At 36.4% G+C, this 13,733-nt stretch overlaps 1 protein-coding gene across 1 annotated transcript; it reads left to right on the forward strand.

Annotated features, from left to right (window-relative positions):
* Nucleotides 1–8,389: 8,389 nt before the first annotated feature.
* Nucleotides 8,390–12,546, forward strand: LOC308641776 (large ribosomal subunit protein eL32-like; the record flags this gene model as incomplete). Its single annotated transcript, XM_081280378.1, has 2 exons — nucleotides 8,390–8,488; nucleotides 12,226–12,546. The coding sequence occupies 2 exons, from the start codon at nucleotides 8,390–8,392 to the stop codon at nucleotides 12,544–12,546; spliced, it is 420 nt and encodes a 139-aa protein (XP_081136504.1).
* Between the last annotated feature and the right edge of the window lie 1,187 nt (nucleotides 12,547–13,733).

Below are 13,733 nucleotides of genomic sequence, written 5' to 3' on the forward strand. Positions count from 1 at the left end.
TTGAGTTTTTAATTTGGTTTATCGTTTCCTTCATTTCTAGAATTATTGTTTGATTCTTTTTTATAATCTCTATCTCCTGATAAAGATGCTTAACTTGTTCTTTTATCTGTTTATGTAGTTCATTCTCAATGTGTTCTTTCACTGCTTGAATTTGCTGTCTTGTATCCTCTTTAAGGTTCCATTCCATCTGTCTAAGGTGTTCCTTGAGTTCTTTATATGACCATTTTTCTGATGACTCTAGGTCCTCCTGAATATTTCGGCTGTCCTGCATTGTTTGTACTCCTTTTCTTCCTTGATTTTTCATGCTGCTCATGTTGCTTCTTGTTCTGTTTGACTGCTGAGTTACTGTTTACTCCTATAAATTTATTTGATGCTTGGGAGAAAAGGTATTAGAAGGGAAGCTAAGAAGTCACTGAAGAGATTGAGAGTAAGCAGGTAGAATTCAAGGAAGGGGGGATTAGATAATTGAAAAGAAACGAAAAGACAAAAGTAGAGTAAAATAGGAAATAAAAAAAGAAAAAAAATTTTTAAAAAAATAATAAAAAAATTAAAATTAAAATTAGAAGAAAAAAAAATTTAAAAAAATTGTAAAAAAAATTTAAAAAAACAACAAGAAAGAAAAATGAAAATGAAAGGAAAACCCAATTCAAAAAAAAGAGAAAAGAAAAAAAAGAAAAAATAAACTAATAAATGCAGTCTGAGAGTTTGATTAAGTTCTCTTCCAGTAGGTGGCGCTGTGCCCACCAGGCCAAATTTCTCCTGTCAATACGCGTGAACCAATCACTGTGCAGCAGCTACTCCCAGACTGGGCGAGTCTCCAATCCTGAGTGCCTACTGCCTCCTCTTGTGTCTAGTCACTTCCCACTTTTCCTCTAGCCAGGCCCCTCTCACGGGTGCCGCTCACCTCAATACTGGCTACAGGCCAGGTCTGCTGCTCCCGGGAGCCCTGTTTTCATGAACGACTGGGCACACTCTTCCAGTTTGCCATTCCCTCAGACCCTAAGTTTGTAGAGCTTAGGGCTGAGAATCCTCAGCGAATTTTACTTGCCCTCCGGTAGCCACGCCCCCGGTAGCGGGTGCAAGAGACCTCAGCTGTCAGCCCTGGTGGGAGCGGTAGTTCCGCGCCGCGGGTCCCGCGCCTCCTCTGATTCCCTCGGGCTGGCTATCGCGCTCTCGGGAGAGCTGGAAGGGGCCCTTAAGGTTTCCCCGATGTGTGGAGAGGGAAGGCTAGGGAATTACACACCTGTAGCCGCAGCTTTCAATGAAGTTATCTCACCTACATGTTTCTGACTGAAGTCTTTATCCCCACTTTTAAACCACCTCCTTCAATAAACTTACCCACCTGAGAAGTGGTGAACATTGTCTTTCTGGTTGCTCAAGCTCCAAACCCCAGAAACATCTTTTCTTTTCATTCTCCTTCACCTTTTTCATATAGTCTTAAATCCTGTTGTGTCTATTTTCTGTACTACTGTCACTATGATGCTGGGCTCCTCTGTCTTTTCCCTTATTGTATCACATCTCAAGATAAAAGAAAATATCTGGATATTTCAAGCAACATATAAGTCTTATTGAAAAATATTTATTGGCAATGTTCAGTGACAGTAGGCTAGACAGATGTCACCCCACCCAAGTAGTGCCTCTGTCTCTCTTGACACTATTCCAGGAAGCCCAATGGTGACAGTCTGGACAAACAACACCTCAGTTCCTCTTAATACTGCACCAAAAAAATAGATTCTCTAGCCCACATAACTCCTTGTCCAAAGATGTTCGGCTGGGTGAGTGACAGTTATTCTGTCCACTGTGTTCTTAATTCTGTACCAGTCACCACAGGGAGAGGAATTTTATAAGTTAGACTACATGAGCTGTGACATCACCAGCTTAGCACGATTTTTTTTCCCACTGTGTGAACAGCATCCCAGATCCATCCTGTGCATGCAAGAAAGCAGCTTTCTAAGATAGCACTAACTTGCCCTACTTCCCAGGATATATGAGAGAAAGCGGGTGTCCTCTGAGAAAAAATATATATCTGATTATGTGGGCCCAGACGTGCTGTCATTGTTGTCTTAACTTGGTTAGGTTCTTGGGAAGTGAGAGGCGCATTCAAGGGAACTGGTATTTTAGTATTCTCCTTTTCTCCAAGGATGACACAGTGATTCTTTTCATTTTACGAGTCAACTTGTTGAGGTTATGTTGTGAACATGTTTGGTTAAACAACAGTCTGGATGTTGCTGTTAAGTTGTGGTTGACATTTAAATAGGTAGACTTTGAGTAAAGCAGAATACCCTCCATAATGTGTGTGGGCCTCTATCAGTTGAAGGGCTCAAGAGAAAAAGATTGAGGTCCCCTGAGTGAGAATTCTGCCTCCAGACTGCCTTCAGGTACCAACTGCAACATCAGCTGTTTCATGGGTCTCTAGCTTTCCTGCTTGCCTTACAGAATTTGGATTTCCTTGCTCTTATAATCATGACAACCAAATTTTAAAGAATAAATTTACACACACACACACACACACACACACACACACACACACATTGGTTCTGTTTTTCTGGAGAATACTAATACATATTTTTCCCTAGTCTGTAACTTTCTTTCCACTCTCTAATGTGGTTTCATTTAATGGAGAGTGTAATTTTAGAAAAACTAAAATCTACACCAGGATATCATTTGAATAGACAAACTGGGGAATGAATATTAAAAAATTGTGAATTAATGTTTAATTTCCAACTTAAATTTAAATTTATTGGGTTTTTTCTTAACCTCCTTGATTTTGTTTTTGTGTATTTTGCCTAAGAACACTGACAAAAATTCATCAGCATTATTCTACAACATACATGAAATGAAAACACTGATGGCTACTTCTAATTAAATCGCCAAATAAAGTTGTAGATTATTTTGTCATTCTTGCATTCCCATAAGGATATACAAATTATTGTGTAGTAAGTTCTATTGTAAGAATTTTTACTGAGAGGTATTTTTTTGATTAGATATGCAGTTATTCATGTTTTATTCCAGGTTGTTTTTTGATTTTAGAGTTTGCTCCTCAATTTAATTTTCAAATATGTAAAAACTCCATGTTGTTCAGAAGTGAAAACTTATATAAAGAAACATTCCTAGGGTAATTTTGCTTCTCTGTTTACTCTGTCTATCCTCTCTCCTAACCTCAGATTTTTATTAGTTTCAGATTTATTCTTCTGATGTGTTTTTCAAATAAAAACAAATATATACATAGTGTTTCTTTTCCTCTTTTCTTAATCAAAAGAAACTATTTTCAAATTCTGTTTTGCAATTTCACCTTTTCTTACTTTATGTATCTTGAATTTTGCCACATATTACAGAGGTTCCTCCTCCCTTACCTGCACCTTCTCCCTCTTCTTCTTCCTCTTTTTTATAGCTGACTAGTATTTTATATGAGTAATTTCAGTCTTTTCCTATTTTAAACCATGTCACATGACTAACTTTGTGATTATTTGTTCGGTATTTGTCTAAGTGTGTTTTGGGTTAGATTCCTAGAAGTTAGATTTCTGTATTAAAGTGTTAGTACATATTTTTTAAAAAGTTTAGATATTTTCAAATTGTGCTCTACAGAGATTGTACCAGTCTCAACAGCAATGGTTAGTATGGAAATGCCTTTTTCTCCAGTTTTACCAACAGAAGTTTCTATATGACTTATGGATCTTAATAATTCTAACAAGTGAGGCATGGTACCTCAGTGTTTTTTTTTTAATCATTTTCCTGGCTATGATTGATTTAACCATCTTGCATATTTAAACACTCTTAAACAAGTTTACTCATTTTTTTCTAAGAATTTTTTTCTCATTTAAAAATTTTATATTGTTGGTGCTTTAGTTCTTGTTTTCCAGGAACTCATTATGTAACAGGGAATTATATCGTTTTGATGAGATGCACTTTTTCCCACTTTGGTGTTTGTCTTTTAAATTCATTTACAGTGTTTATTTACCATAAAAATTTTTGAAATTATCAGTTTAATGAAATTCCTCCATATGTAATACATCTAGATTTGTGTTAGAAAGTTTTCCCCAGTCTGAGGTGATAAATGCTTGCTTTCTTCTAGTGCTAAGTAGTATTAATATATAAAATTGGAACCATGATGTATTTGTAGCATATTCTAGAGGATCGTATAAGCTATAAATCTGGTTATATCATTTTCCATTTTTTCCCATCCTTTCACCTTCAGCCTGTGTATATCTTTTCCAATCAGATGTGTCTCCTGGAGGCAGCATATTGTTGGATTTGTTTTTTTAATCCATGATACCAGCCTATGTCGCTTTATTGGAGAGTTTAAGCCATTAATATTCAGAGTTACTATTGATATATGGTTTGTACTTCCATCCATGTTTGATTATTTATCCTTTTTTTAAAAAATTTAGTTTGTTTCTCCATGATTATCTTTCCCCTCGCCCTCTGTCTTTACTGAGGCACTTCCCACTGATGGTTTTGGTTATTGTTTTTCATTTCTTAGTGATTTGATGTCTCCTCTTTACCATATGCTAAATTATCATATTTGGGTTTATTTTTAAACTTTCTGTGTAGTTCTAGTTACAGTGTGTCTATTCATAGTAAAAGTTTTATGTTTTTTTTTTTTCATTTAGGAATTCTAGGTACCTTCTTCCACTCTTCTTCAGGGTTAACTTTACTTGTTCATTATTTTCATGTTTACTTTGGAATCAATTTAAATGAAATAAAATGCTGTTGGTATTTTTATTTGAATCATACTATTACATTTTAGCTTGGGAGACAATTAGCATCTTCATGATGTTTAAGCTACCTTTCCAACAATACAATATGTATTTGAATTTATTCAAAACTATTTTTTTGTGTTTTTCTGCAAAATTTGACTATTTCCCTCAAATAGCTTCTACACAGTCCTGTCAAGTGTACTAAGTAGTTTACTTTTTTTTTTGGCTATGAAAATAGGATCTTATCAATTTTATCTTCTGCCAATCATGACTATATATATGAAGGCTATTGAGTTTGTATATTAATTAACCTTAATAAGTATATAATTTGAGTTTTTAATCATATGGTTATGCTTTTATTGATAATGTTAAGATTTCCAGATACAATGAAACTATTGTATCTCTTGCAATAGAGACAATTTGGCCTCTTCATTTTTGATTCTCATGCTTCTGATTGTTTATTGCATACCTCTAATGTGTGCAGTATTTTACTGACAATATTTGACATCCTCACTGCCTTTCTAATTAGCATGAACTTATTCAATGTCTTTTGCCCCTCATTCTACATATATGTACCTCATATTTACAAATGAAAATTTTTATTAATTACTATTCTATTGGGTGTTTTCATCAGGAATGATTGAATATTGTCACATGACTTCTCAGCATCTATGGAAAGGAGCAGAGGATTTGTTTTTTAGTAGCTCAATTTGAAAGACAAAAGTAGCTGCCTGTTTCCTGCTCTGCTCCAGAGATAAAAATAATTCATCTTCCCTGATGTAATACATATCTTTGATATTTTTTGGTATAATTGAATTGTTTATTATAGCAATTATTGCAAAATAATTCAAAAGATAGATCATGATATTCAAGTTCATAGACTAGAATATAGTAGGAAAAAAAATGGCAACTACTCACATTAACACAACATGCATGGATTAAGTCATAAAATAGTATGATAGAATATGAAGAACTTCCAGAAGAGGGCAAAACTCCACTACATATAGGTACTGAAAACATTTAAAATATCTATAGAATGATTTAAAAGAGTATAATGGTTTATTCTGGTGGGAGCTAAGGCAGTGTTATCAAGAAGGAGTATCCAGGGGGCTTCTAATGTACTAATATTTTTTATTGAGGATTTGTTTCATTCTTTTTCTTTAAACTGTTCATATATGTGTACATTCTCATTTCTATACCTGAGACAGTTCATTATAAAAATAAGGCAGTTATAAATACTCCCTGAATTATAGTTTTAATATTTTCATTGATTTTTCACCACTAGACTTAAATATTTATGTACCTGGACTTATAGACTCTGAACTCATGGCCTTGTGCATGCAAGACAATCACTCTACCAACTGAGCTATATCCCCAGCCCCATGAAATAAGAATCTTTAAGAATAATAAAAGTTAAAACTTAGTTACAGGTGGATTTCATAAGGTAAAATACTGACATAAAACAAAATGATTCAAATTCCCTTAACAATGACCAATGGATTTTAAGGCAGGCATGGGTGTTATAATTGTGACTACATCTCATAGAGTTACTTTATAAAGAACGATTTTCTAATTCCAGAGCTCCAGTTCATTTAATGATCAAACGAGCAATCTGCTTCTTCTTAAATCTGTATTCTCTTCAGAGTGAAAAGCACTTGTTAGGTCTGCATTGTTTGAGCATTTGTCCTCTTCAATTTTAGTACAACTGTCAGAAAGGTGCACAACATCCTCTAAAGCATCAGCAGGGCCACATCTAGACATCTGGGAACTATTTGCTAATGGTTAATTTACATTCCCATTAACTTTTTCTTCTTCAGTTGAATTTTTAGCCTTCACAAGTTCACTGTACTCTTGGCCTGGATCATGAAGTTTGGTGTTATTACAGATTGTAAACTGTTTGCAAGGGAGGCAGCCTGCAGGTGCTGCATCTGGAGGAGGTTAACTGTTACAGCTTTAAGGGTAAGATCATACTGGAAAACAAGCGTCTTGAGTTGTGTTAAAATTTCTCTTTTGCAGGGGGGGGGGAGGGAGGCTGGGGTTGTGGCTCAGCAGTACAGCGCTTGAGTAGCGTGTGCAAGGTCCTGAGTTTGATCTTCAGCACCACATAAAAATAAATAAAACAAAAGTATTGTTTCCAACTACTAAGCAATAAATATTTTAAAAATGTTTAAAAAATTACTCTTTTGGTATTTTCTAGATAATTTTGTCTTTCTTCAATATATGTTACACAAGCTTTGTAGAGTTCATTTGCTGCTTCTACTTTTTGAAGCACTTCCTCTTCCAACATTCCTTTTTTTTTCTTTTTTTTGGGTAGTTGTTTGTTGGGATTTTTTTGCTAATCTACCACTTGAGCACTGATGCTCCTCCTCTGCACGAAACATGCATATTCATTTTCATCTTCACATTGCATGCATAACAATTTTGCCTTGAGAGCAGTTTGTTTGAGCATTTTGTTTTGTTGTTTCCAAAGTTCCTTTATTTTTTTCCTTTGTTTTTCCATTTCATTTTTCCTCACCAGTGGAGGCTGTACAAATTGTTGACTTGGAAAGCTGCAACTCTTTCTTGTAAAAGGTGACTATTCTCTATGCCATTGAGGAGAGCACTGGTAAATAGAGACTGTAGGGGTATAAACTCCTGTAGTCCAATGTTAGTTCTAGTTGCTTCTATCAACTTTACTATATTTCTGGTGGATGCCAATTCCAAGTTAAGCTTTTTTTCAACCGATGACACTATGTTCTTTGTACATTTTGACTATATGTTAGCATATAACAAGGCAAATTAAATAAAGTTAGTTTTTTTTAACAGCACATGGTCTAATTCTATAGGAGAAAAATTTCCTTCTGTGGACTCAGCACTGAGTCCACAGAAAAGTTTTCAAAAGACTTACTTTCCCGAGAAATAGGCAGTTGTAACAATGAGTCCTTGCCTACATCTCCCATAAGGAAGTCCATAAAGATATTCCCAAAGTTAAATGCCAAAGTTTCAATAGAAGAAAACACTTCTAGGAATAGGTCATTTTTGTTTTCTTCATTAACTTCTGAGAAACTCACAGCTTTCACTTTTGCAGTATTTCTGCAGCATTTTGAAGATCAACAGAATTGAGATTCTGATGCTTATCATTTCAGACTTTAAAACATGGAGGAGATCATCCAGAAGTCTATGAATGTCTTCTTTAAGACAGTCTGAAATAGCCTCTTTTAAATATAGTAACACATGGGGGAACTTCCTGGTATCCTTCACCAACTCCTTGATGTAGTCCGGATCAAAAGTAGAGTTGGAATTTATGGACTTGAATCCCATTTCAGAAGGTGGCCTGAAGCCCAAACACGTTTTTCTCTGCCTTTTTCTTTTTGTAAGCCATCATCCTCTAACAGTCATCCTTTAACAGTCAGAAAATCTGAAATCTGAGCTCCGCAACGTTCCAACAGCGCCCGCTTGTGGGCGCCCGTGAAGTCCTGCTCGTGGGAGCCCCTGACGTCTCCGCTCGTGGGCGCCTGTCGCGTGATTTGATCCTGCAGGACTTCGCCCCGCAGGTCCGTAGCTGCCCGCGTTGGGGCCCACTGCGTGGCGGACGAGACCCGAGACCGCAACTGGCAGATGGCAGGCTCTGCAGTCCCGAACCGATCAGGCGCCAGAGCGAGCACCGCTGTCCCACACTCACCGCAGCGCTCCATCCCACCTCCTGGGCGCTGATGCCTGCCCAAAGCTCACCACCGCCGCTGCCCCCGCCGCCCCAGTCCCACACGCAAAGCCCGCAGACACCCCGCCAAGCCATCGCCACGATCACACCTGTATCTTTCATTTAATGGGGAGAGACTAATAGTGAATTATGTTGGAGAAGAAATCCTACTTAGTCATCTCAAAGTACTTGCTGTCCTACTGATCTTACAGGTTGATTTTAGGGATAACAATCACGGCAGTTATGAGGTTTTATATGTGTTCCCAGGGGCACCACTGGAAGGTCCTGGTATGGAAACGGTCATGCCTTTCTCTCAGTGTGGTGGAGCCAATCTAGACAGGAGCTGAATGAGTTTGGGTGGTGGTATTAGTGTTGGTAGCTCACTGCATTGTGGACTTCAATTGTGTAATTATTTGCTGCCGTTGTCTTGTGTTTAGGATGAGGGCTGAGATGTCAGTGGATTTTTCTCACTGTTCCTGGTACTCATTCAGCCTTCAGCCTTGTTTGTACTACATGTTTTTACTACAATTAATGTCAGTCTGCATGAGCATGGTCAACCCCCCATGGTAGACTACTGTTGATTGCTAGTCAGTGCCAGGCTTTGTGTGGAAGCAGGGGGTGGTGCTCTCTTGTACTTGTTCAGCCCCAGGTTTAGGCCAGTCCTGTGTATTGTTTCTTGATGTTGAAAGAACATTGCATTCTCAAAATAAACCCCATTTTGTTGTGATATATCATTCTTTTTATATATTGACAGATTCTCCTGGCTAATATGTTTTCCAGTTTTTATTGGTGCATTGTAATTGCACATATAGTGGGATTCTTTGCTACATATTTATACATGGAAATAATGTAACAATATAATTTGACAAATATCATTCCCTGTCTGGCAAATATTTTTTAAAGGATTTTAAAAGACAAAGTGGATATTTCATTCATTTGTGCTCAAACCAGCCAAACTGGTACTTATTCACCATGTTGCAGCCAAATACCTACAAATATTTGTGAGCAAATATTTGGTGGTGTAAGGCACAGAGGCCAAAAAGGTTGAGGATATCAATGAAACACATCATAATTTAACCCTTGACCTTAGCAATTGAGCTTTTTATTTTTAGTTTATTTTTTTTAGCATGTTAAGTGTCCTTTATTAAACATAATATGGTAATACTAATAAACATTCACCATTCAGCTTCTGCTATGGAGCAAAAGCACAAAACAATTCTTTTTAAATTTTTTATTTGTTCTAATCAGTCATACATTGAAGTAGAAAGCTTTTTGATTCATTGAACACAAATAGAGCACAACTTTTCATTTCTCTGGTTGTACACGATGTAGAGTCGCATCACATGTGCAGTCATACATGCACCTAGGGTAATGATGTTCATCTCATTCCACTATCTTTCCTACTGCCATGCCCCTTACCTTTATGTCCCTCCCCTTGACCCAATCAAAGTTTCTCCATTTTCCCGGTACCCCCTCCCCCCTGCCCCTGTCCTATTATGGATCAGCATCCTCTTATCAGAGAGAACATCCTGCCTTTGGTTTTTGGGATTGGCTTACTTTGCTTAGGATGATATTCTCTGTCTTTATCAATTTATCTGCACATGCCATAATTTTATTCTCTTTTAATGCTGAGTAATATTCCATTGTGCATATACACCACAGTTTCTTTATCCATTCATCTATTGAAGGGCATCTATGTTGGTTCCACAGTTTAGCAATTGTGAATTGTGCTGCTATAAACATTGAAGTGGTTGCGTCACTATAGTATGCTATTTTTAAGTCCTTTTAGTATAGACCAAGGAGTGGGTCAAATGATAAATGGGGTGGATTCAAATAAAAAAAAACTTCTCCTCAGCAAAAGAAATAATCAAGGAGATTAACAGAGAGCCTACATTTTTAGAGCAAATTTTTGCCACATGCGCATCAGAGCACTGATTTCCAGGATATATAAAGAACTCAAAAAACAACACCCAAAAAAGAAAAAACACCCCCCACCCCAAAAAAACACCCAATAAATAAATGGGCTAAGTAGCTGAACAGACACTTCTAAGAATAAGATAAATTGATCAACAAATATATGAAAAAATGTTCAACATCTCTAGTAATTAGAGAAATGCAATCATCTCACTCCAGCCAGAATGGCAGTTATCAAGAATACAAGCAACAGTAAGCGTGTTGGTGAGGATGTGGGGAAAAGACACACTCATACATTGCTGGAAAGCAGTATAGAGATTCCCTAGAAAACTTGGAATGGAACCACATTTGACCCAGCAATTGAGCTTCTAAAAGTAAATCTTTCCAAATCTCAGAAAATATAAAAGAGCTTTTTTAACACATCATTTTACTTTTTACTTCATACTTTTGAGATTAGATTTTATATTGTAAATATAACCAAACTAGTATTACTTCTACTTATGTATAGCCAGAGACAACTTCTAGTCTATATCAAAGTTATTTAAATCTCTTTGATTAGGCTCCAGTCATCCACCTTCCAAATTGACACACAGGCACAACTAGAGCCAGAATATTGGGCAGGGATACATATCTCTAAAACAAAAAGAATCTTATAAGGAAGAAAGAAATTCAGCCATTGCCCAGAATGAAATTGAAAACACTCACCTTCACACAACTTCAGCTGGTATGTTTGTTTATCGAGTAATTAGGAATAAATACTTAGTTTTAGAGAAGCTAGAAAATAGAGTTTCCCAAGCAGTTTCCAAGATGGGTACCAAATCTCTTGCAAAATATTTCGCTGGAGATGCATACAGGGCTGCAGAGATTTCTCTCCACCACTGTGAAATGGATTGTTCCAGGCTTGATTGTTTCTGGCTTGGGAGTACCAAGCCTGACTGCTCCAGGGAGGGTTGCCCCTAGACTGGCTGTTCCAGTCTGGTTGGTCCACATTGAGGGGTTTCCCAATGTGTTCAGCAGGCAACCTGGATATAGTTGGAGAAGAAGCCTGGGTATTCTGTAGATACTGAGCCCTTCTGAGTCAGACTATTTCCACTTTTTGGCCCCTTGCTTCTCTGCTCTTTTTGGTATTCCATTCTCTGATTGTGGAATCAGGTCTTAATCTGTTTGTAGCTAAGTTTCAGAATGCTGGAAAATTGTGGAATCTGTTAGAGGCTGACATATTTCTTTGAAATCTATCAGTGAGTGTAATCAAATATGGTGACCTCAGTTTGTTCACATTTTTTTACTTTTATGTTTCTGAAATTCATCATTAGCAATGCTGTGACTTTTATTCCTGTCATTAGCAATTTGTGTCTTATTTATATTTTACCTTGATTATATAATCATATGTTTATAAATTTTATTGATCTTTCAAATTTGGTTCAACTTATTTTCTGTATTTCCCATCTGTTCTCATTTCCATTACTTTACATATCTCAATGTTTTCTTTCCTTTCTTGTCATATATTTAATAAGTACTTATATTTCTAATTTTTAAGGTTAAAGTATATTTATTATTTTTACATCCTACTTGTCTAATAATTAAAGCTAAAAATTTCCCTGTAAGATTTTGTGCATTCCACCATTTGATGTTGTTTCTATTTTCAGTCAGTTCAGAATATTTTCTTATTCTTAGTTTCAGTTATTTCTTGACTACTATTTGTTTAAAACTGTTGTTTCTCCCTTCCTTAGCATTGCCTACAAAAGCGCCAGCTAACTCTATTCAGCATAATGGCTGTCCTCAGATCTTCTCATGGGTTTTAGCCCATGTCTCTGGTTTTAGGTTGTCCTGTAGAACTCAAGCCAGAACAGTGACAGACATCAACCTTTCAGAGCCAAATTTAACAGGACTTACACTTGAATAAGTCTTTATGTGACGCCCAAAATTGTCAAGAAGAGGACCAGGAAGTTCATCTGGCACCAGTCAGACCAATATGGCAAAATTAAGCGTAACTGGAAGAAACCCAGAGATATTGACAGTAACATGCAGAGAAGATTCAAGTGTCAGATCTTGATGCCAAACATTGGTTATGGGAACAATAAGAGAACAAAGCACATGCTACTCAGTTACTTCTGGAAGTTTCTTGTTAATAATGTCAAGGAGCTGGAAGTGCTGCTGACATGCAGCAAATCTTACCATGATGAGATTACCCACAATGTTTTCTCCAAGAACTGCAAAGCTATCAGGGAAAGCGAAGTAGCCCAACTGGCGCAGTGAATAAAATGGATAGACAGATCACATGCACATTGTTTTTGTGTGTGCTTAAATGAAATCACAAAATCTGCCATCTGGCATTTCCACCCTGCCTCAGAAACTATGTTATTTAATTTCCAAATATCATTTTGTTAGATTTTAAACTTTGTTAGTAATAGAAAATGTATATATGGAGTACTTAATCCTTTTATATCAATTGTGATGTCAAATAACATGGTAATAATAGAATCTGTCTTGGTGAATATTTCATGAGCACTTGAAAATAAGGTGTATTCCACTCTTGAATGGATTGCTCTCAAAATGTCAAGTTGGTTGTTACTCTTGTTCTGGTCTTCACTATCCTAATTGATTCTTTTGATTTGTTCTATCAGTTTCTGAGAGGAAATGCTGAAAACCCCACTTTTGTCTGGCTTGCCCATTAGTCATTTCAGTTCTATTTGTTCTTTTTTTAAATTTTTGGCTGTAGATGTACACAATACCTTTATTTTATTTATTCTTTTTTTTTAAAATGCTGTGCTGAGGATCAAGCCCAGTGTCTCACCTGTGCCAGGCAAGCATTCTACCACTGGGCCAAAACTCCAGCAGCTTATCAATCCTTATTTAGTGTGTTTTTAAGATCATTTATTATGGGCTGAGATTGTGGCTCAGCAGTAGAGTGCTCGACTAGCATGGGCGGGACCTAGGTTCGGTCCTCAGCACCACATAAAAATAAAGGCATTGTGTTGTGTCCTTCTACACCTAAAAAATAAATGTTTTTTTTAAAAGATCATTTATTATGTACATACACATTTAGAATTCTTATGTGTTCTTGATGTAGTAATTCCTTATCATTAAAAAATATATACTATATATACTATAAAATATATACTATACTTACATGGCTACTTATCTTTTCTTTGGTTAGTATTTCTCTTGCATAAAACAACATCTCCTGTAGAACACAACTATCTGCATTTACCAAGAGAGAGTGACGTGGGTACCAGTTTTTTTCTTGTGGGTTTTTAGCACATGACAGTAGAATCCATTCTGGAACAACTATAAAAGCATGGAATATATGTTGTTTTACTATAAAATTATATGCATGCTATGTTGGCAGCAGCCATATACATCTCATCTTAATCAGCTCTCTTGATGGCTTCATTTCTCTTGTGCTTGATATAATTTTGTGTTGTTTGGTTAATAGGCTGTTC

Source organism: Spermophilus citellus, assembly GCF_964194105.1.
Source record: "Spermophilus citellus genome assembly, chromosome: 2".
NCBI lineage: Eukaryota > Metazoa > Chordata > Mammalia > Rodentia > Sciuridae > Spermophilus > Spermophilus citellus.